This window comes from Galleria mellonella, unplaced genomic scaffold (assembly GCF_026898425.1).
Source record: "Galleria mellonella isolate WM207_F2 unplaced genomic scaffold, CSIRO_AGI_GalMel_v1 utg172, whole genome shotgun sequence".
Lineage (NCBI taxonomy): Eukaryota > Metazoa > Arthropoda > Insecta > Lepidoptera > Pyralidae > Galleria > Galleria mellonella.
In genome coordinates, this window is record NW_026442015.1 from 2937946 (window position 1) to 2962516 (window position 24571).

Consider the following 24571-nt stretch of genomic DNA (forward strand, 5'->3'; position numbering starts at 1 on the left):
GAGGATGAAGCAGGTCAGTTAGCCCATCGTGACGAATTCAACAAGAATTGTTTACGATGGTTTCCAGGGGGAACTACGTGGAGGTCGACCTAATAGGGCATTTTGCTAGCAATGGGGCTGTCAAACTCCATTGCTAACAATCCCTCCCCCCCCCCTCCGTCACTTATTTTGTTTCCGTTGTCAGTATTCGTTAATTTTGTGACTTTTAAGTAAAAATGTTACTTGGTATCTCCTTATGGGGGAGGCCTATGTTCAGTAATGGATAAATTAACGGCTGATATAACGATGATGATGAGGATATACTCCGAAATTGATTCTGATTGGTTTAAATTAGAAAAATCGAAGAAATTACATTTTATGGCTAAGCAGACTTAAAATTCCTGGGTTTGATAAAAGTAAAAACTTGTCTTATTTTTATGCCGTAAAAATGTGATATCTATTACATGAAGTCAAACTAATATTCAGCCTTGACTGTTCATTCAACAATTTACTCCACGGTTTCTTACATTCATCTAATTACTCTGACTGTAATTTTTATTACATAAGGGACATTTTTCGACTCACTGTAGACTTGTGCAACTAGAGTACATGCTAAGAAGTCTTTGTGTTTCAAAGTAGCTGTGTAGGTAACTACATATAAATGACTTCTATAAAAATCGACTCGAATTAGTACAAAATTAATCTTTTCGATTAAAGAAAAACTTCGAAAATAACCTTTTAGCATTAATAAAGGTACCGCATACATAAAAACAAACAATAAATAGCAGTTGAATTGGTTTCGAGTTCACTGAAAATACAAAAATGCAATACGAAAAAGAACATGTTCCAAATCCAAATTGTTAATATTCTTTTGGTTTATTCCTATCATATTACTTTCTGCTTTTATTTTGTTTTTGTTGAAACGTCGTAATCTTAAATTATCAGTCGAAGCCACCAAATTATACAGATACGTGGTTATTTAAAGATACATGAACTACTTGAATACCTACTGCATAATTAAAATGTTACAACTTAGAATTAATTATTGTGACCGTGACGCGCAAGAGTCCGGACTATTTATTATGAAATACGTCATTACTAATGCAATATCTGATACAAGGGGAGCATCGCGTTAATGATAACACCATAATTGCTAAATAGCTATGTCAGAGTACCAAAATACATGAACTATCTTGGAACATAAGGTTTAAGGAGTGTTCTTACTTCTTATTCTAGCTTATCGAAGTGCCGCTACATAAAAATTGTTTATTTGTTTAACACTTTATTGCACCAACATTACAGAATTTGTTGAACAATTTTCGATAAGTATAATGTAGTACAAAATGCGGTCTTATTTCTAAGCAAGAATAAGTAAGAATTATATACATATATTATATACACAGCACAATCATATACACATAAATATATATACATTATATATATATATATATATATATATATATACTATGGAAAATGTTTCATGTTTGTCATTTGTTTCCAAATAGACTCGACCAAACATTATACTTGACAAATGAAGTAACAAACGTTTTCAATTCTTTTTTAATAATTGAACAATTTTCTAAAGCGATTAAATAATTTTATTTGTTATTTTAATATTTGTGATTGTTTATTTATAATTATTAGTTATTATAGTGCGTTAAAACATTATTCATAGAATACTTCGCACATAAATCTACTACTAAAATTTTCGCAGCGACTTCACTTCTGAAGATTTCAAATATTTATTCTGTCATCAAACTTTAAATTTTGAATAATAGCTTAATATGAATCTTTTAGATCTTGCTACATGGTTATCCTCATATAATGAGATTTTTAATAACGAGAATAAATTATATTGATATAAAAAAGAACTACTGTAATCGCATATTCATTAAACAAACATATAATAGATATTGCATAATATATTAAAGAAAAGTTATATTCAGATCGGGAACCAAATAAAAATTTTGAAATTTGATGCTTTCCTGTTTCATTGATTTACTAAAGAAATAGAATCAAGTAGCAAGGCATCGAATTTCCATTTCTATAAATTAAATGGTAAAAAAATTGGTACATACAGGGACAAGTCACAAAAAAACTAAACAGTAAATAATTTTCATGACTTACAAAAAAAAGATCTGCGTCTTGGAACCAAATGACCTCTTGTTGAAACAAGCGATAAGATCTGGTCATACGATGTTTTGTTTATATAATTAAAAGTATAGATAGATATTCGTGATATAATTATCATTAACACTTTTCATTTATTAAATAAATTTAAATATAACATGACAGTTTTTGACTGTAATGACTTTTCTTTGAATATTTACGGTAAAATTACATTTTATGTTATTATATATTAACTATATTACGAGGCTTTATACAGTTGCATTAGATTCAAAGAAATATTAAGTTAAAAAGATTCAAATGCATTCAGTCGTTTGGTCGTGATAGAATAACGAATATCTAAACATATGTACAAATAACAGATAAAAACTATACTTACTATATTTTGTATACTTTTTATATATGCGAAAGTTTTTTGCGCATTATTAAAAATACCTATAATATATAATAAATTAACTTTAATATTTTTTTTTATACCACTAAAGTGGCAAACGACCATACGGTCCACCTGATGGTAAGCGGTTATCGTAGCTTATGAACGCCTGCAATACCAGGGGCAATACACCCGCGTTGACGACCCTGAAGAAATCTCTCTTAAAAAACAAGTAATTTTTATTAAGAACTCTATGTTGTAATCTCTTAGAAATTTGGCGACAGGGAGATCACTCCAAAAGCTGAGCGTTCGTTGAAAAGGAAATCATTCATGAACCATGGTTCATCTCTGATCCAGGCTCTAAGGTATGGAGATGAACTCCCTATTAATGGCGAGCTGCACGATGGTAGTAGTAGAGAAGTGGCCGTGGGCATCATGTTAAACAATTTTTCTGAGCACAGCCCGTTGCACAAGCGGTAGAATATGCAGAGTGCGGCAAAATCTCTTTTAAAATTTAAGGGATTTTCTCTTAAATTTTATATCGATACCACTTGTAAACCTAAGGTCCTCGATAATTATTAATAAGTATTAATTATTATTTTTTTTTTCTATTTTTAAAGAAAATTGTGATAATTTTGAGTACATAGTCGTAATTCGAAGTACAGAATATTCTTTAATATAAAGAACAGTGTTTGTTCAATTGTGAATGAGTATAAATTCTAAATAAAAATAAATATACAGATAAAATATGTATGTACACATATGTATAAAAACTGTCAGTACGTCAGCAACATGTTCCTTAGTTTTTTTTTTGCAAAAATAATGGTTGTAATAATGTTGTAACATTCGAAAAACCGGCAAAATGGAACAAAATGTTCATTGTTTTAATGCCATACTTACAGAAAGGTCGTCGACATATATCTATTGTTAAAACGTACATACAGACGTAATAAGGTCATGTCTATATTATCAAGAAATTAAATCAATATTTTATTTAAGACATTGTAAAAAAAATCTAATTTAATATCCATCTATAAATTAGTATTTTTAACAATATCTTGCATAAAATATTGGTTTGCCTTTTTAATAGAATAAATAAAATAATGGTGATAAAAATGTCTTTTTTTTGTTAAATCATTACGAATTCTTAATAGCTATGGGTTTTATTATTTGTGTGTCTATTTTATTTCTAAACTTTATGTTAATAATAGTAAGAGAAAAGAAGACCCTTATAGCAATACTGCAGTAGATTTAATTTGAAATTCTTTTGTTTTTTTTTATTTTTAAACTTTTTTAGTTATTAGTTTATTTCTAACATTTTTATTTTGATAAAAAATCTCGGTGAGGATGTTTATTATATATACAAAGTATTACGAAGTATTAAAAAGAATTTATAGGTATATATGAGATATACTATAAATAGGTACTTAATTCTCATATTATCGAGAATGTAATTATTTTAAATTTTAAAATGCGTCTACCATTCATTGACGAGACATATTTAACGAATGAGACACACATTTTTAATTGTAACAGACGACAAATAATTCATGTCTCATTCATAATTATGTACTTACAGAACGTAATTGATCAATTGTGTTTTATAAAACTGCTAGCTTTTACCCGCGACTTCGTCCTCTTGACCGGTATATGCTTACTAACCGGGATAAAAAGTAGCTCACATCCTTCTCACATGAGATATCATATAATACGAATATATCAAATTTCATAGTGATTATTTAAGCCCTTAAAATTTTGTAATATAACAAACAAACTCACAATTATAATATTAGTAAGAATTAGCTGCTACTAGAATTGTTAGTTGATCTAAGATTCGTAATATTTTATAAATTATAATTTACATTACAATTCACTCATATTAATCTATTTAATTCAGTTAATCTAATTACAACTATTTAACAGGAACACGTGTATAAAATGTATCGTCGTCATTATTAATTTAATGTTAATTAATAAAAAATTTGTATTCTGGATAAGATGTGATATTTTCAACCAAAAAAAAAACCCGTCCTTGTGTATGGCTGCCAATCATGGACTCTAACCCATGACATAAGAAGTAAACTCGCAACTTGCCAATACGCTATGGAGAGAAGTATGCTGAATGTCAAGAGATCGACAGATTGTAAAACTGCGTCATCAGGAATAAAACAAAAGCCATAGATGTAAATTTGAAAATAAAAAGACTCAAATGGAGATGGGCAGGGCACATGATTAGAGGAGATGACAAATGGAGTAAGAAAGTGACAAGATGGTATCCCAGGGAAGACAAATGGAAAAGAGGCAGATCCTGCATAAGATGGGATAATGACATCAGGGAAGTGGCTGGAAAGATGTGGTACAGAGTGGGTCAGGATAGACGAGAGTGGAAACGGTTGGTGGAGGCCTTTGCCAAATGGCAAACAGATCTTTAAAAAATAAGCAAGAAGCAATTATTAGAATAAGTTATTTTGTTTGAAGTTTTTTAAATTTTATGTTTGTTTTAATGGCAGTACTAAGTTGATCTGAATAAAGGCTATATTATTATTAATTAATAAAAAAAAATATTTATTGTTAATTACTTAAATTTTATTAAGGTATGTACATTATAATACTGTTTCTCGTATTTGCTTTATCTGGTGTTTAAATGGGAGATTTCTTATTATTAATTACCTTGAAACTGTCCAAGGTGTTTACAAGGATAAACCTATTTTATACATTCTATAATAATAACTAAATAATATAAAATAGGTACTTAGTATTCTCACCTATCATCTTTCACTGGGGGGGCCCCACTTAAAGATGATAGGTAAGGATGCCAGCGTATATCAATATTGCAGAATGCGTCAACATTATAGTTTATCACTAAATAAAAAACAAAGTGTCAATGTTCCACTGATAGGTTCCTATCTTTTCCTTATAACCACGCTAACCAGGGTTTTGATGGTTTTTGTAATGGATGAGAATGGAACAGCCATCTGCGCTATAGGTATACGCTGGCGGGGCCCCAGTGAAGAATGAAATCAGGTCAGTTGGCCGATCATGATGAATTCGAGAATTAAACACGCTGGTTTCTAGAAACGTCGACTTCAGAAGCTATATCACTCACAATGAAGCTATTAGACCTCAATACTAAGAATTATTTTTTCCCCAGGGTTTTGATATAGTGGTTTTACATTTTTTTTTATGATGTTTCTGTTTTATTGTTTTGATCACCTCTTACGAAATTCTTGAGATAAGCTGAGGAATATAACCTATTGTATTCTTATTCTGATTAATTAACCTATATCTTATTGATGAATGTTTAATAAATTGGCCTTATATATTTACCTATTAAAAAAAGTAATAACAATGTTATCAAAAGAGAGTGTGCTTCTGCAGAAACGATTAAACAATAAATTATCAATTAATGATATTACAAGGGATAATAAATAAGTTATGCAGTTATCAAAGGACTGTCATATTATATAGTATAGTGTCTTTAAATAATTGGTTTAATTAATTTATAACAGGGTAGTGTAACAATTATTAAGAGTCTAATCTAATTAAAACTATAAATATTAATTTTCAACCGATTTAAAAGACATGGATGTTCTCAATTCAGTTTTTTTTTTATATTTGTTGTTTTATAATTCCGTTAGTTTCTACAGATTTAAAAAATACTTTTTTATCAGAAAGTATACCTACTTACAGGAATTGTATCCAAATAGGTCTAGTAGTTTAATTTTTAGACTAAAATAAATGATTTTGTCACAATTGATGTCGATTTTTTACACATGCTTTAATTATATTGATATTAATTTGTAAAGATTAGTAAAAGCGACTTGACGTTTCTTGGCATTTTATTGGCTCTACCAGTTTTCATGGAATAAACATGTAGTATTTGGAAAGCAGAAAGAAGAATGAACACTAAACTATAGACCGATTCAATAGAATTTAAAGAAAATGTAAACAAACGAATAATCGACTCGACCATAGACAATGTTGATATCCAATAGATACAATAATCAATTGAATATTTCTATTTGTTAGTTTATTTTTTAAAGAGTATTTCTGTGATAATTTCAACAGAACTTAATTACATTTTCATTACTTAAATTTCATTAAAAAGTTCATTAAAGAGATTATAGTTAATTTCAAGCAATTTACAGCAAGGTTCTGCGGACGAAGTCGCGGACGCAACTAGTGTATCGTATATAACGATATTTTTCCAGAACTGGTTATTGTATACAAAGTCTGTATACAAATATGATCCATGATCTGACGGGGCAATTAGTATGATTGCTTAAGGCACTTACTGACATTATAAAGTTAACGTACGCTTTCTTTGTAAACTATGAGTATAGGTATATAAATTGGTATATAGCTAATAATAAAATATGTAATAACACATATAATTAAATTAGCCCTTTATTATAAAAAAACATATCATCATCATCATTATATCTGTTGCTGTAGTTGCCATGCATGGCACGCGGGTTTGCAACCGCAGTTAGGATCTGGTGCTGTTTTTTTTGATGGGTGAAAATGGTATGGTAACCTCGCCTGCGCTAACGGGATACGCTGGCGGAGCACCAGTGAAGGGTGATAGATGAGAATGAAAACAGGCCAGTTAGCCCATCATGATGATAACTAAAATTAAATAAACTAAAATCAATTTCAAATTTATATACTTGAAAATTCAGTCATTTGGTCTAAGAGACAGTGTTACATGGATACTGGTTACCTCACTGTAATTGCAATGTATGCATTGAGTGCGAGTAATGCGCTAGTCCTTCAACCCTATCACGTGCTTGATATGAACGATACAACAACATCTGGCGTCTCTTTCTTTTTCATACGTGCGCTAATGAAAATGTTTCTACCAATAGATTAATTTACTACTGGTGTAAGGCGGCTATTGTTAGTGTACTGTATCCTTGTTTAATTAATACAATGACATTCAATTTATAATGTAGGCATACAATTTTAAGCCAATTAAACAGATGCCAAAAGTTTTGCCACATGTTACGTTCAATGTTCAATTCATTCCATTTCATTTAGATTAGTAATGAAAATTATTATATGTATAGTTTTTTAAAAATGGACCTTCAAAAACAAAGATCTTCGTCAGCAAGCATTTGGTAATACAAGTATGTAGTTATTCCTCACTCATGCACACACATAATTCTACAGTTGAATTTTATAGATTTAACTAGATTTTGTTCTGCATATTAAGTTTAATACAAACTGCCAAAATACAAATTATTAAAAAATATAGCCAGTTTTATTCGAGATAATATAAGGATTCTAATAATACTTCATTGGTCTAAATCTGTTTAGGCATTTATGAGTTGTGGTATAAAAAAAACTCACATGCATATATGAAATCTGAAAACATTTTTCTCCTTTTCTGGGAATCATGTAAATGTTTAACCTCCTTACAATACTTAGTAACTAGGGTATCATTATCAAGTAATGAGTTTTGAGCGGAAGTGACGTATCTAGAAATTGACAACGTTATGTCCGGTACATCGTAAGTAATCTGTTAATATTTTTAGGGTTTCGTGCCAAAAAGGTTTGTCCGTTTATCAAAACGTTTGTTGTTATAATATTTTAGCAACCGTTAATGTTATCGATTTGAAATTCGGAACACTTTTAAATAAAGATAACTCTTTCTTTATGTTTATAGGCGACGGTTATTGCTTTCCATCAAGTGGGCCCGTCAACTTGTTTGCTATATCTAAGTATCGTAAAAAAACCGCGCCAGTGTATACCGTTAGCGCAGGCAGGGTTAAAATTACATTATCATCCATTACAAAAAATCTTGTAGGATTTATGCTAAATTTTGCTTGTTTGTGGGTGAAATTTTTGTGTACATTGTTCACGGTCATTCACTACTTATTACTATGTATGAACGCTGTTTCTTTATAAACGTACAACAGTTTTTTAAGACAAGGTTACAGAATATTTAAAATGGTAAGGTAAAGGTAAAATGTAACACAATACATAGGTAGTTTTCGACAAATCGACCAACTTTCCCTAAGGAAATATATTATCTACCGTGCATTGTTTCTACCATGAAGCAGTTGTTGTATGTTTGTGTTTCGGTTTGAAAGATGGGATATGGCAGTAAATTTACAGGCAACAGAGGAATAACACCTGAGTCTTCAGGAATGGCAACGTATGGGGAATATTATGGGCGAACAATATAGTCTATTCTATCCATGGTATTGCTCATATCTATAGGCGACGGTTACCACTTTCCATGAGGTGGACCGTCAGCTTGTTTGCCATTCTAATGTTGGAACAATAAAATTTCATTAAAATCAGTTGAGCGGTTTCGTAGATTAGCTTGCATAAATATTTTATTTTTATTTTTATTATTTTTTATGCAATTTAGAATGGAAGCTGACGGCCCACCTGAAGAAAAGTTGTAACCGTCGCTTATAGACATGAGTAGTACCATGGAAATTACAGAGTATACTGTTTCGCCTATGATAGCCCCCATGCTTTGCCATTTCTGAGAACTCAGGTGTTATCCCTCTGTACCCTGAAAATTCATATCCCACCCTTCAAACCGAAACACAGCCATGCAAACACAACTGCTTCACGGTAGAAACACGAATGGGACAGAGGTGAACAAGCAAACGACTTTTGTACAGTCTCCCTCTGGTAAACATTGTGACTTGGGATTCATTTAATTAAGAAGATTGTAAGCTTCGAAAAAAAATGTACATAGATTTTTTGGGATAAACTAGCTATAGAAAGTAAAGAATAAATAAAATTAGAAAAATAAATTTTGTTTACTGTATCATCGTTACAAATGCCTAAAAGGATTTGAATGAAATTTTATAATCGTGTAGAATGTTTATAAGAATCGGTCGAGAGTATTACGCAGTTTATTGTCCGTCCATTATATGAAGTGGCGTAGTAGTTAGAACGTAGAAAATTTTTTGTTAAGTAATTGGATAGACTGGCATGTTTACGAAAAAGTCCTATTAATGATCAAACAACCATAATGTTTTCACCAATTAAGTTAATTTTCATTGGCAGTAAGTATAAGATACGCAATTTTCTTTATATTATTATGCTATATGTTGTAAGCGAAATTATGGACTTTTAAGTGAATTATTTAAATCTATCTCTAAAATTTAAATTTCAATTAGACATCATAGCGAAATCTTAATTGTAAAGACCAACATAAACTCATTTTTTAATAGATTTAAGTTAAAAATAATTTTATTTTAGTTTACGATGGTCAATAAAATAGTAATTTCAGAAAAAAAAAAACTAATAAATAGGTTTAGATACATAGCACCTTAGAATCACATTGTTTCTTACGTGATAATATTCGATAAGATCGGACCGAAAACAGCATTATAGAGTAGATAGATCCTATGTTTAAAAAAAGAATCCAGCCTAACAGATTGAATCCTAATGTTTGTATTTCTAGATCTAGATTTGGATTTTCTTCTTTTTTATAATTTAGGTAGCAAACGAGCATGCGGCTCATCTGATGGTAAGCGATTACAGCCTCCCTTTGGCACACGCACCATGAAAAAAATGAAGAAAAAATGCAAGTGTGTTGCTGGTCTTTTTAAAGAACTTTTTGGAAATTTAAAAGGATTAAAATTTCATATTTTTATTTGAAATTTATGCTAGCAAACTAGCTATAGTTAGCTAGTATAATTGTAATGTATAAATTTATAAATAGTGATAAACTTCTTTCTTTGCGTAATTATTTAACTTGTTACTGAAAATGGGTACTTTGATCATTCCATATTCTATTATTGGTGTAATTATATTCGTGACGTAGTCAAGTAACTCGAAGCATGTCATGCTTACTGCAGCGTAAATTGTCGACTTGTATAGAGCAGTAAAATATAGTTGAATGCCATAATGACTGTGCTCAGAGGAATTGTTCAATATGATGCCCACGGTCACTTTCTACTATCGTACAGCTCGTCAGCGACAAGGAGTTCTCCTTGCAGCCCAGATAGTTGCGTACACCGTGGTTTCAGAGATGTTTTCTCCCATGAACGATCAGGTTCTGAAATAAGCTCCCTGTCGAGGTTTTTCCAAGAGACTAAAGCATGGGGTTATTAATAAAGGGGTAAAGAGGTTTCTTCAGGGTCGGCTAATACCCCTGCTCGCGCGAAATACCCCTGGTATTGAAGACGTTTAAAGGCTACGGTAACCGCTTACTATCAGGTGGGCCATATGCTTGTTTGCCACCTTAGTGGTATAAAAAAAATATGTTATATTCGAGAACGGGTATTCTAAGTCTGTTCATGTTTACTATTCATGACTCATTACAAAATTTCACTTTAAATAATGTAAATACTAAATGCTGTAACGTTACTTCATTTTTTATAGATACTTAAATATTTTTGAACAGAGTGACTACCGATTTTTTGTATGTTTCTCTTGGCATTTTCTTTTGTATATCTGTTAATCTATAGGATTTATTTTCTTCTATAGCATATGTAAAGGTAGTTAATGTTTTGTAAAAAAAAAATATTAAATTAAAATAGTAATAAAATTATTTTAAAAATAAAGAAAAAACTGTAGAAATTATTAGAAGATGAGGACTGAAAATTCAAATAGGACTTATTTAAAAAAAGTACTTAAAAAATCAACTTTAAAGTTAGGTTTTAAGATTTTAAAAATAAAGAAAGTATTGATTGCCATTAATAAGTTGCAATTTTATTAAAATGGATGAATATTGTCATATTTTTAATATTTAGTAAAACTAACACTATTGGTTCATAATATTAATAGTTTATGATATGAGAAAAGTTATTTTGTAAAATCTTTTTCACCACTCGTTGAGAAGTCCTTTGCCTTGTTAATCTTAGTATTAAAATTAAAAAAAAAAAACTTATTAAGCAAAAATGTACTTACAGAAATAATACTTCTTGTCAGAGGGTCTGCCCCAACACAAAACTGACCACTGGTTTTTCACCGCCGAACACGTAAAGTTGACCGTGCCACACAGAGCACAACCTGGTATATTAGCTAGTATAGTGTCCTCCCTAATCAAAGTCTTCCCGTGCGGCGAGACGATAACATTTTCCTGGTTCTCCTTCGCCGTCATTAAGGGAGTAGAGGCCACAGTTTCAGAATTCGTACTCATCGCGGGATTTTTTTTTTTTATTAATTATTCGATCCCAATGAGCACGGAAGTGCTCTGTTTACAGCGGTCGACGGACAACTGATATCAGTAGCGGTCATAGGCTACTGTGAAGTTAATCAGACATGTTGATGTTGCTAGTTATTTTTTACAAGTAAACTGTTATCAATTTGTCGGTGTCTTCCACTCTCAGTTAATGATGTGCGATGGTGATGTGAGGACCGATGGTTTTTATCAATATCGATATTTGATAACTTGAAAAAGTTTAAATATCGTAATTCTCAAGATTCTATAGAACTATTTTTTAAATTATGTAGCGAGGTACAGTTACATGTAAATGTTACATGTAATGTATGCATTAAACTTATGTCATACCTAATGTTTTGGTTTAGCGTTCCAAGGTGTCAATGTGCTCATTAAATCAGCTGCAACATATAGCTCCAATTCAAGCATATTCTATCTTATATTTAGTGTAAATCACATTGAATTACATTACGTCACTTTTGCTCATCTAAAAATAATAATATACTAACTGGATTCGCGGCTTTGTTTAAGATAACGTTTTTCTATGTTTTCTTTCAGCATAATGTCTATTTGGGATGCCAAATTTGATTAAAATCGAATCAGCCGTTTCACATTTAAGATTAATTGTAATTATAATTTAAAATTTTGCACCTCAGAAAAAAGAGACTATATCAAGATAAAATTATAGAGAGCATTTACGTATAGATACCTAATATATATAAAAATATTTATTAATATCTTTTTTTGTTTGTATAAGTTAAAGTACAAAAAACTTAACCGACTTTAAAAATAGTCTCACACATAGAAAGGTATATCTATAATCAGCGAGTACTATGGGTTATTATAGGCTGGTAATAACAAAAAAAAAAGATATCTTTCACACCTAATACATATATATAAAAATATTTGTCGATATCGATAAGTGCAAACCACTAGAATCTACTTAAGTTGGTAGCAATGATGTTATTTTTTTAACTGAATTGAAATGGGAAGAGTTCTCGATTCGACTGGATTTTTTTTATGTTATCACGTCATTGACAAATAATTACCAGTACTGTACCGATATAATTTTTCAACTGAATTCGATATCAAACTATTGATTATTTTTCCAATGCGTTATACTTTTGCTTAAAAACCAAATTATTATTTGTTGTTTTTTATTTAAATAAATTATTTAATTCTTTTTTTATTCCCGTGTTAATTTCATACAAATTGTAACAGAATTGAAGTAGATTTATTGTGAAACTAAATCTTAAATTATATAATTTTTATCCATTTTTAAAAGGTATCTCAAGAACAAGGGGATTCGCTGTTACTCTAATCTAGGTATAGGTACAAAACTACGAAGTAGGTATATATTAAACAATATTAGTAAAAAAATCTTTGTTTTTTTTTCATATTGATTTATAGATTTGTTATTTAATTATATCGTTTGACTTATCTGTGTAGGTACGAAATGACCAGCGACACAGTATACGAGGTCTGTCCGGAAAGTTCGTATAAAAGTGTTCTGGAATGCGAGAAAGAGGAGTGGGGAGGCCAGGTAAGCGCAGGACCCCTTCCTTATGTCCCTAACAATGCTTCAGTTCTGGTCTGACCGCCGTGCGGTGCGAACTGGCTTGTCACGCCATCTGTGAAGTTACCTCTTAACGAAACCCCGTCGGCATGGAGCCCGCTTCCGTTGAAGAGCAGCGCGTCGTAATCAAGTTTCTCTCGAAACTCGGCAAGAATGGCCGTGAAATTTTTGCCGATCTCAGAACAGTTTATGGGGATGATGCTGTGAAGGAACCAACCGTCCACAAGTGGCTAAAAAGATTCAGAGAGGGCCGAGACAATGTTGATTGTTTTTTTCGATGTTCGGGGGATTGTCCATCAAGAATTCGTCCCTCCAGGCCAGACAGTTGATGGAAAATTCTACGTCGATGTGCTCAGACGCCTCAAAGCTCGTGTGGCACGAGTTCGTCCAGAATTGGCGCGAGAGGGGCGTTGGATTCTTCACCACGACAATGCCCCTGCCCACACCTCTCTTGTTGTCCGTGAGTTTTTGAGTAAAAATTCCATTACGGTGACCGAACACCCCCCCTATTCGCCGGATTTGGCCCCGTGTGACTTCTTCTTGTTCCCAAAAACCAAATTGGTACTTCGGGGGCGGCATTTGGGGGACATAAATGAGATAAAAAAAGCTACGACGGGGCAGCTGAGAAACCTACAACCAGAGGACTTTCAAGGAGCCTTCTCACAGTGGAAACGGCGTTGGCACAAGTGCATTATGTCACAGGGGGAGTACTTTGAAGGGGATAAAATTGATTTACCTGAATAATTGTAAAATAAAATTTTTAAAAAACTTTTATACGTACTTTCCGGACAAACCTCGTATCGTAGGCATAACTGAAAAATTAAATAATAAAATTGTAATTTGGAAATAAACGTTTGTTCTAATAACCGCAAAATAATTTTAATAAAAGATACTTTTATTAATATTGACAGATTATATAAAGGATTTAAAAAGCGAAAAAAGAATTAATTAATTAAAATTAATTATTTAAATTAACTAACTAATACATAAAATGGGCTAGCGAACCTAAACCATTGTAATACAGCAGAGGGGAATGTTAATTATGGGGACTTTAGTCTCCATTTCTAGCAACATGCCCAGGTTAACCTCCACGCTGTCCTCCTAGATCTAAAACGGTTAATTTCTAGCAAATTCGACACGATATGGGCCAATTAATATTATTTTATGCTTTTCTATCATCTCTCATTGGTAGGCAATTTGCCAGCGTATGGCATTAGCAAATTATTTTTTCCATTTTTAACATATAAAAAAAAAGCTTAATATTTTAAAGTTGTTGTGTCCGCTATGAGTACTTTTCAACCGACTTAAAAAAGAAGAAGGTTCTCAATTCGGTTGTTATATTGTATTGTTTTTTTATTTCTTACCTCATAACTACGTCAGTTCTAAACTGCTTTAGAAAATTCTTTTTTTATCTGAAAGGAAAATTTAGTTACAGTAGAAATTTTATCAAAATCAATTCAGTAGTTTAGTTTTTAGATTTTTTTTTATACAACTTAGAATGGCAAACAAGCTGACGGTCCACCTGATGGAAAGTGATAACCGTCGCCTATAGACATGAGCAGTACCATGGACATAACAGAGTATATTGTTTTGCCCATGATACCCCCTATGTGTTGCCATTCCTGAGGACTCAGGCGTTATTCCTCTGTACCCAGTAAATTCACGCCATATCCCACCCTTCAAACTGGAACACAGCCATGCAAACACAACTGATTCACGGTTGAAACACGAATGGGACAGAGGTACCCAAGCAATTGACTTTTGTACAAAGTCTCCCTCTGGATATGATATGGATCAAAATATATGGATCTTATATCAATATACCTATTACAATCTTTACTCAGTATGTACATGAAATTAAATAAATATATATAATTTGTGCGTTGTAGGACGAGTCTGCGATAGCAGTAATATAAACCAATATATAGCATAATATAAAACAATGTTATAAAGAGGAAAGATTTTTTGTTTCATCATATCAGACATTATCTGTCCACTGCTGAATATAAATATAATAACAAAAATAAAAATAATATAAGCATCCCCCTTTGGAGGGTTTTGCCAGTAGTTGCTACACTTGGCAGGCGGATTGGCAACCGCAGTTAAGCTTTAAAGATGTTTTAATAGGAACTCTACTGCTCATCCTTCGTCCTCCTTTTACGACACCCATGGGAAAAGTCACCTTTTACGACACCCATGGGAAAAGAAGGGGTGGCCTATTCTATGCCGAGGCTATACGATACTTTTTTTTTGGTTAAGGTAAATTAAAACTTATCCGACTTTAAAAATTGTCTCACCTAAAGCTATTATACTAGCGAGTACTATGGGTAATATAGTAGTATGGGTGGGTACACGCAGGTAACAACAAAAAAATAGATTTTTTTTTTACAACACAGGGGGCAAACGAGCATGCGGCTCACCTGATGGTAAGTGACTACCGCCGCCCATGGTCACCCACAACACCTACGGCATTGCAGGTGTGCTGCCGGCCTATATCTTCCCATGCGAAGCCGGGGCGCATAGCTAGTATTATAATCTCTTCGGATGAAGTCTTTGTATATGTATATGTATTATTTAATTTATGATTGAACTTCTTGTACAGGTAAGTTCGTTTAATCATTAATTATTATAGCAAACAATACAACAATTCATGCTTAATTATATACTTATACACAATTAAGATTTTTTATGTAGAATGTATGCATGCAGAAATGTATTGTTGGACGGTATTTTTTATTTTACTAGAATGGATAATTATTTTATTAACTACTAGATTTATTATTATAATTACTAAATGCTCATAACTTCGCATGTGTGGATTCCAGTAAAAAAAATTATACCAGATTTCTACCTACCTTCAGGAACATAATTGTGAAAATTGCGACCGATTTTTTTTTATACAACTTAGAATGGCAAACAAGCTGACAGTCCACCTGATGGAAAGTGATAACCGTTGCCTATAGATGCAGCAGTAGTTTTCGCGTGTTGTCGATTTGCCAGATACAAGCATACAGACATATCTATTTGTCACGCCTGTCTCCCTAATGGGAGAGACAATACTCTAATTATTTCGGCATCTCGTGTTCTTATTAATTCAACTTAACTCATAATTATATGAATATTTCATAAAATTTATTAAGTGACTATTGGCATCTTCTATTTACAATTTTAACTGTAATGTCTAACTTAAAATCTGGTGTATGTTTTATATAGATACGCTATCTAGAAATGGTGAACATTGGGTTTCCTACTTCGGAAATCTAGGCGTACGAAGTAATAACTTTATTTTATTTATTTCCTTATACAAAATTTGCCTGTAGTACAATATAACTATGATCCCACACTAGGCAAAGCCTGTCTCGTGGAAGTCAACGCTAGAATTTTAACAGTTATAGTGCTGCGAACAGGGTTAATTTAAATATGTGACATTGAATGTGAGTTTGGATATGCATAGGTGTTTGATGTGTGTGTGTGTGTGTGTGTGTGTGTGTGTGTGTGTGTGTGTGTGTGTGTGTGTGTGTGTGTATGTGTGTGCGTGCATATGTGCTGAGTGCGTGCGTGCGTGCGTACGTGCGTGCGTGTGTATGTGTGTGTGCGTGTGCGTAAGTTAGTGCGTAAACATTAGGGTATTTCTATATATAAAGGTCGTAAACTTTTAGTTCTGTCCCGGTAAGTAGCGGACATAAAGCTAATTTTAAATGTATATACTAATGTCTGTACATAAGAATGTATTTTTTAAAAATATTAATTTTAATAATAAAATAAAATTTAAAATATATAATTAGAAGATAGATAATGTCAATTCTACAAAATGTGTCTACTCTGTGTTTAATGCCAAACAGTAACTGCGCGGTACAGTCAATTGCAAGTACGGCTAACACAAAAAGGAATATTTATTTTTCGTAAAAAATGTTCTTTGGAGATTGAGATGATGTTTAGATGTTTGTTTCTCAATCAACAATTTTAAACAATGTACCACAAAGGTGGCAAACAAGCACTGTAGCCTACAGATGAATTTATTTGACATGTTAAAAGTGTTGCTTAGCACAGGAGTGTTGGAAAATTGAAACGCATTTTGCAATATTTTATAATATATTTGTTTATTTAAATTATATGACAGAATAATAATAGACGCATTTCATTATAATCTTTAATGTATTTGATATTTTCAATATCACACTGTTTTACCGGTAGTCTAGTTCATTGACTTGAGCACTTTACAAAATTTTGTGCAACAAATTCTTTTTCTTCCGTTTGCTTGGAAATTGCTACAATACTTAAGAAAAATAATATAATTATCGCTTCTTTTTAGCACTTCACCGACAATAATAGAAGTTATTGTTAAGTTACTTTTTAAAATTATTATTGATTTCTTTTCATGTGTGCGAACTGAAATATAACTTTTGTTAGGAACATTTATGTATCTTAAATTAATTTATTTACAATTTCCTCGCAATTTAGAGAAAAGTAACTACTATTTGCTTAAAAATTATGATTGCATCGAACAATTGAGGACCTCGTTTGGTTAAAAAGAATTCGGCCGGTGGCTCGTCTTTTTAAAATCACTTCGTAAGTATTCGGCTCCGTCTCGTCATTTGAATATTGTTGGGATGTAAATTGCTTAATTTTCTGCCGTCATTTATCTATGTGTTTTAAGTACTTATTCTTATTTACATAAACAGCAATTATTATTATTACAATATTGGGGCATTAAATTAATACGCCTAAGAAAAATACATCATAATATATTCATTCATTACCTTACATTTAAAACTAACTCATCATTTCGTATTTTAAAAATACGATTTACTTTCAATTTAAATAGAACACACGTAAGTATAATTTAAATGCAACATTCAATATTTAATAACAATGATCAAAATTAATTTGATCACAATAAGTCAGTCGAATGTTAAAATGCCATTTTTTTAACATTAAATTTCTAAAATAATAACATTAAATAATTATCTATTTAATAAGTAATAATTTATTTAAATATATAGTGAATACGGAAAAATATTAACCCATCTTTTGTCTATGGATGTTTGTTATAAAATTTAATTCGGTATTTTTATAACCAAAAATTATTGGCGGTTTTTGTCATAGACAGCGATGAAATAATAACTAATGTAGTTTTGGTGTAATCATAACAATATTTTTTTTATCCAATGATCACATGACATCAGATCTATATCTTTGGCTTAGTATATGAGATTCATTATCCCTCATCTAAATTAAATAGTAAAATGATGACACAATTAGTTTTTATTTAGATTATTAGATAGATCTAAAAGTTGATTCCACATGTGTGGTAGCGCTCTCTGGTGTCCATAATACAATTTTAAGAATATAATATACGCCTATCAGACATGTTTTAATTTCAATAATGCAAAATTGGCGGGAATTTATTAATGAGTGATGGTCGGCGATAAAGGGCGCTGCGCGACGGCTACGTGCGCGTCGAGTCCGTCGGACGCTCGTGAGTGGCGCCGAGGCCACGGTCCGCTGCGTTCTGCTAAAGTAGAATAAAATAAAATAAATATATATATACCAAAAATATGATGGCGACTTGATTGCAAAAATAATGATCAAAATCTGTTAGAAAATATTGAGGAAAAATATTGGGTAACATAAAAAACACAGTTGAATTAAGCTTCCTTTTTTGAACGACAAAAATTTTTATTACAATTGTCTATGGCTATTGTAAATGTTGAATTACAAGGTTTGCTTTTCTGGAAATTCTGCATTAGGTATATTATCATACGAAATTAAGGATATACTTTCAGATTGATCCTATAGAATGCTCTTAAAGTCGGTTTAAAAGTTACGTATTGAACTTCAAATATGTATTTATGCCACTATTGAAATTGGGTGTTTATTTATGGAAACAATCTTATATTATTTATCAATGTGAGCCCAGAAGAAATAATAACAATATAGATTATAAAAGACTCAAGGAAAAATTTCGAAAGTTAAACACTACTGGTGGTCTACCATAAAATGAAATTCCGAAATGTCGGGCTCAATTTTGTGTTTTTGATCGTATCAAAATCGAGCAGTACCAGACAGGCCGGTAAATAGAGCTTAACATTTCGTTCATCATAAATCCTATTCTAATAGTCCAAAGGAACGATATTTTAACATTTTTACTAATTGTAAACAGCATGTATTATGTAATTTTGACATCAAATATGTTTCGTTCGTTCCTGAAATTTCGGAAAATACTTCATGGTAGGCCCTCTGATCTAATATTATGATCACCTACTTTATGTTTTAAAAAGTTACTGATTTTATTTTATCGTTAGGAGGCAAAAGTATAATAACTGTACAGCTATACTTTTTGTGTTTCTTTCTTTTACGCAAAATTGGCATTTGCTAAGATTACACACGTTTATGATTTAATTTAATAATGCATCTCTACCGATTATTAATAATGATATGCTAATACGTAAGAATTGTTATCATTTATTGTAAACATGAACGCGCATTAGTTGACACGTGTATCCTACGCTAATGCAGGATAAACAATGTCTCATTAGTAACTTATTAAAATAATTATATCTATACTTCACGGAATATATTATAATAAAGGTATAGGTATATATGTAAATTCTCAAAGTACACCAGTCATTGAAATTACGTTAATTTATTCTTGACATAAAATATGTGTGGACTTTTTAAGGAACTGCTTAAAAACAAGTAGATTGGTATTTATTTCTTTATCTCATCAATAAATCGTTGTATCGTAATTACAGAGTAGTATAAGTATAAAAAATAATTTAAAAAAGTTATTTAAGATTTTTTTATATTATATAAAGAATATTACAAATTATGTAGTTTCTTATATATATATATATATATATATATATATATATATATATATATATATATATATATATATATATATATATATATATATATATATATATATATATTATATGTGTGTGTGTGTAATTGTTTGTGTCTATAATAATTTTACTATTGTAATCTTTTGGAGGAAACAATAAAGAGTATCTATCTATATCTATCCTACAAAATTCATTCTTACCTCCACTTTCAGTTTTCTGTGGTATCAATTGTCTGTCGGTGGACAGTCTTCTCCTGCCGTGTTCGTACTTGGCTTCTTTGGCTAGTAAGGCTTCCCTTTGCATCTGAGTGCGCAGCTCGCTTGGTACATCTGGTATAAAGAGCTGCATCAGGCCCGTTAGACCGAAAACCACGTGCTGAAATAAAAAAAATTATGTAATTCGGAATGGAAAACTAACAGTCGCATACATATACATATGAACAGCACTGTGGAAATCACAGAATAAACTGTGACGCCCATAGCACCTAATTGCTACGATGTTATGCCTCCGTACCTTGTAATCACAATGCCATATGCCAACTTTGCAGGTGGATCAACGAGAAAATAGTTCATTATAAAAAAAAAAAAAACTTACCTCAAAAACCACTACGAAGGCCAATCTCGCAGCAAAAACATGCCAGTAGTGTGGAGATAGTCCATACGGGTCCGGATGGTTTGGTGGGTTCCTGTACCCGCGGTAGGCACAGGTCGGGGGGTCGTATTCCTTCTCATCAGCACCCCAGTCGGCTTGATAATCAGATGTGTTGAATACTGGGAAAATAATTAAAATATTATTAACTTACCAAAAAAATCCACAATAAATACTCGGAAAATCGTAATAACACATTTTTCTTTTTAATCGGCTTCAAAATAAGAGGAGGTTATATGTATGTTCAATTGAATATTTTTTCTTTTATGTATGCCCTCTGTCTTTCTCCATCAATTGTGGAATGATTTCAAAGAATCTTTTTTTTAATCAAAAGAGTTTACTTCTGAATCCCATTACCATCAAATCATGATCTGATGATGGAATCCCAAGGAAATCGAGAGCAACCCTCAAATTTTATAGGCATAGTGTTTTATATTTGTGCAAAACTTATTCCTATGTAAATAATGTAGCTGCTAATTCAAACATTTTCATCAAATACTGACGTCATAAATATATTTTGGAACGACGTTTGTCATCAGCTAGTAAACAATAATAAATTAAAGAAATAAAAAATTTGGACACACTTATAATCAAGCTCACTGAGGTGAATCAAGAGATGACAGACGGGAAGGGATTTTTAGTAATGTGGATGTCCATTTACAATCCTAGCCAATATACCCTTTCAGATCGACCTGCCCGTGGTCCCTCCCTGGGAACAACTGTGCCGAATTCTAGGTGTATTCATCATGACGGGCTAACTGACCTGCCTCTTCATTCTCATCTGTCATTCTTCTCTGGTACTCCGCCAGCACATACCGTTAGGGAGATCATTCCATTATTATCCAGTAAAAAAAATCGCATCATAAAAAAGTATTCCAAAATGTGCTTGGACGGAATGGCGATTGAAGACTGATCGCTAATATGGAATGTTGTAGAACTCCTGTTAATAATAATAGTAGCCAGTTTTCGAGTTTTTTCTTTATACAACTTAGAATGGCAAACAAGCTGACGGCCCACCTGATGGAAAGTGGTAACCGTCGCCTATAGACATGAGCAGTACCATGGACATAACAGAGTTTACTGTTTCGCCCATGATACCCCCCATGCGTTGCCATTCCTAAGGATTCAGGTGTTATTCCTCTGTATTCAGTAAATTCACGCGTTGTGCGACTTGACGTGTTGACTGTCGCACGCATACGCATAATGGTAGCGGAATTAAACAAAATAATTGTAATCAACTAATCAAAGTGTTTGTTGTTTGCCTTTATCACGAATTATTTAAACAAAAACACCTTCTTTAAACGATATTAAGAAAGTTGCTTATAAACTTACATGAAAGCGAATGGTCGATGTAGCCAGCTAGGGTGTTGTCTGGGGAGTATACATATTTGTACACCATGCGTGGAATGAAGTCACTTGTATACGCGATTACAAAGGCCTGGAAAGATTTGAATATCAATTTAAAAAACGAATATTTCCGATATGCTAAAGTTCAAAAACTTAAGTAAAAATACAAAACTCTAAAAGAATACGGTATTCGAGTCATTAGTAAACGAATGGTATGCGGGTAGGATACAGTTTTTAGTTTAGTAACAACTATACTTACATTAGACACAACAGCGGCGTAAGTGATTCCTCGTAATATACCATACCTGGAATCAATTTGAATGGTTTTTACTATTTTGTTTTTTTTAAAGAGTACTATTTTGTTTTTTAATTGACAAAGGACTGATGTTGCCCATTATGCCACCAACAAACATGAAATGAGATGGGATATTAAAAAGGAACGGTAAGTATTTTGATATTAGTGATAGTTATAGTATCATATAAATAAAGGAAGTTAAGCAGTTATAAATCAGAGAGTCAGAATGAGTTAATATGCATAAAGTGAATGTAGGAAAAGGAATCTTTTATGCAATTCCAGACTTAATGAGTGGGAAATGATCATTTAAGGAACGGAAAGTTATATTGTTGTTATCGTTTTAAAATTCGTCCAAAATTAGACAGACAAAGAGCACGGCCCATACAGCTTAGTTAAAGTACCGAGCGTCAAAATTCACTGTTAATAAATTTCTGTTCAAATGATCATGAGTTATATTTAAGGGTGGGAGGATGGGATGGGATCAGGACATGGGATGGGAGATGGGGTGGGAGGTGGACAGATATCAATTCGATCAAGGGTCAGGGAATGTTTAAGGGGAATGTGAATGTGAATGTGAAAGGGACTCCATTTTCCGCACTTAGCCTCTCATTTGGGCCATTGTGCGTATGAGTCGTGGCTAGTGCAGCCAACCTAGCTCCGTCCAGAAGCGCAGAAGCTTCCTGGGTTCTTCACAGGCCTCACGGAGCGACTTCACCGTTCCGAGGATTTCTAAACGTTGATGGGCCACAGCCTCACATTCCAGGATTACGTGAGCTGCCGTTTCTTCGGCGTTGAAACAGCCTCGACATAGAGGGCTGTCTGTGGCTCCTATTGTGTATAGATGTTTGTTTAATGGACAATGACCCGTTATTGTCCCTATCATTGTTTTGAGGTTTTTTCTGTCTAGATGTAATAAACGTTTTGATAGTCGTTGATTCAACATAGGTACGGCCAATTTTGATTGTCTGCAATCAGTAGCCTGTATCCATCTTTGGTTTTGTATGTCAGAGGATCTTTGACGAATCCACATTCGAAATTGTGAGAATGGAAGAGGAAGGAGTGGGTACGGGCCTACCACCCTCGTTCCTGAGCCCTTCCTAGCTAGTTCGTCTGCGGCATCGTTACCATAAGATCCACTGTGCCCTCTTATCCATTGGAGGATAACACGGTTATTGGAAGATATCCTATCCAGTGAATGGTGGCATTCAATTATTAGTTTGTTGTTTGTCTTGTTGTTTCTTAATGTTTTTAGTACTGCTGCGCTGTCGGATAAGAATCTAATACTATAACCATTTATTCCTAGCTTATGTACAACTGCAGCAGCCTCGGTTATTGCAACACATTCGCATTGGAAAATGTTTAAGGGGAATATACATACTGTATGAATAGCACTAGATAATACTTGTACTATCATACAAAAATAACATTTATCACGTCTTACCATGCGCCTATGTCTTCAACCCTTTCAGCTAGAGGGCGCCTCGCTTGTGTCACCATCTTGTATGCGTCCAGTCTGATCTCTGCTATATTGTTGAGCAGAGCGAATAGTGGCGCTAGGGGGAACGCCGCCACGAACAGTGTGACGAAACCGTATTGGAGAACTAAGTAACAAATAAAAGAAAAGAATAAATTAATTTATAATAAACTGATGACGTTTTACATTTAAATGAAAGAAAATTTAAGATATATATAAAAAGGACTCTCTGTACAAAAACATATTATAAAATAAATGACTATTTAAATGCATGGATTTGAATATTGTATTAATGTGAATTGTATTATAAATGTAATTATTGTAATTTTTTTTTAATTAATATTATTGTATATAGTAATTATTATAATTACAAATTGACGTATCATAAGAATCTGTAACAGATGTATATGAATAAAGATGATTGATTGATTGATTGATTGATTGATATTGTTTACTCCAAAAGATAACAGCAACTAAAAATACGAGAAAAGATCGCACTGCGTCATGGACATCACAGTATAGTCTGTAATGTTTGTGGTAACCATCACACGTTGCTGTCTTTCAGAATTATGGAGTTATGCCTTCGTATTCTAACTGAAACAAACAAGTAGTACTTCTTGTGGTAACTTCGCTATATGTTACAAGCGTCATTTAAACAGTAGTTTACTGTTCCAATCGGAATACCTGCTACGAGATAGGAACACGAATGGGGCAGAAGTACGCATGCATACCAGTTTTTTACAATATCTCTCTGATGCCGGAAAGTTC

General features: G+C 32.4%; 2 protein-coding genes across 5 annotated transcripts in view; both read right to left on the reverse strand.

Annotated features, from left to right (window-relative positions):
* Positions 1-11746, reverse strand: part of LOC113514205 (scavenger receptor class B member 1-like) — a 46698-nt gene extending 34952 nt beyond the window's left edge. The window contains exon 1 of the mRNA XM_026898215.3: positions 11363-11746. Within this exon, the coding sequence (XP_026754016.2) occupies positions 11363-11594 (232 nt within the window). The 5' untranslated portion in view covers positions 11595-11746. The remainder of the gene's footprint in view (positions 1-11362) is intronic.
* Positions 11747-17264: 5518 nt separating this feature from the next.
* Positions 17265-24571, reverse strand: part of LOC113514317 (anoctamin-4) — a 51513-nt gene continuing 44206 nt past the window's right edge. For 3 of the 4 annotated variants that reach the window (XM_052893033.1, XM_052893034.1, XM_052893031.1), the window contains 6 exons: positions 23771-23930; positions 22294-22339; positions 22020-22125; positions 20634-20809; positions 20240-20414; positions 17265-18706 (listed from right to left, as the gene is read on the reverse strand). In XM_052893033.1, coding sequence (XP_052748993.1) covers positions 18600-18706; positions 20240-20414; positions 20634-20809; positions 22020-22125; positions 22294-22339; positions 23771-23930 — 770 coding nt within the window. In that variant the 3' untranslated portion in view covers positions 17265-18599. The remainder of the gene's footprint in view (positions 18707-20239; positions 20415-20633; positions 20810-22019; positions 22126-22293; positions 22340-23770; positions 23931-24571) is intronic. The other variant, XM_052893032.1, reaches the window with a different exon arrangement.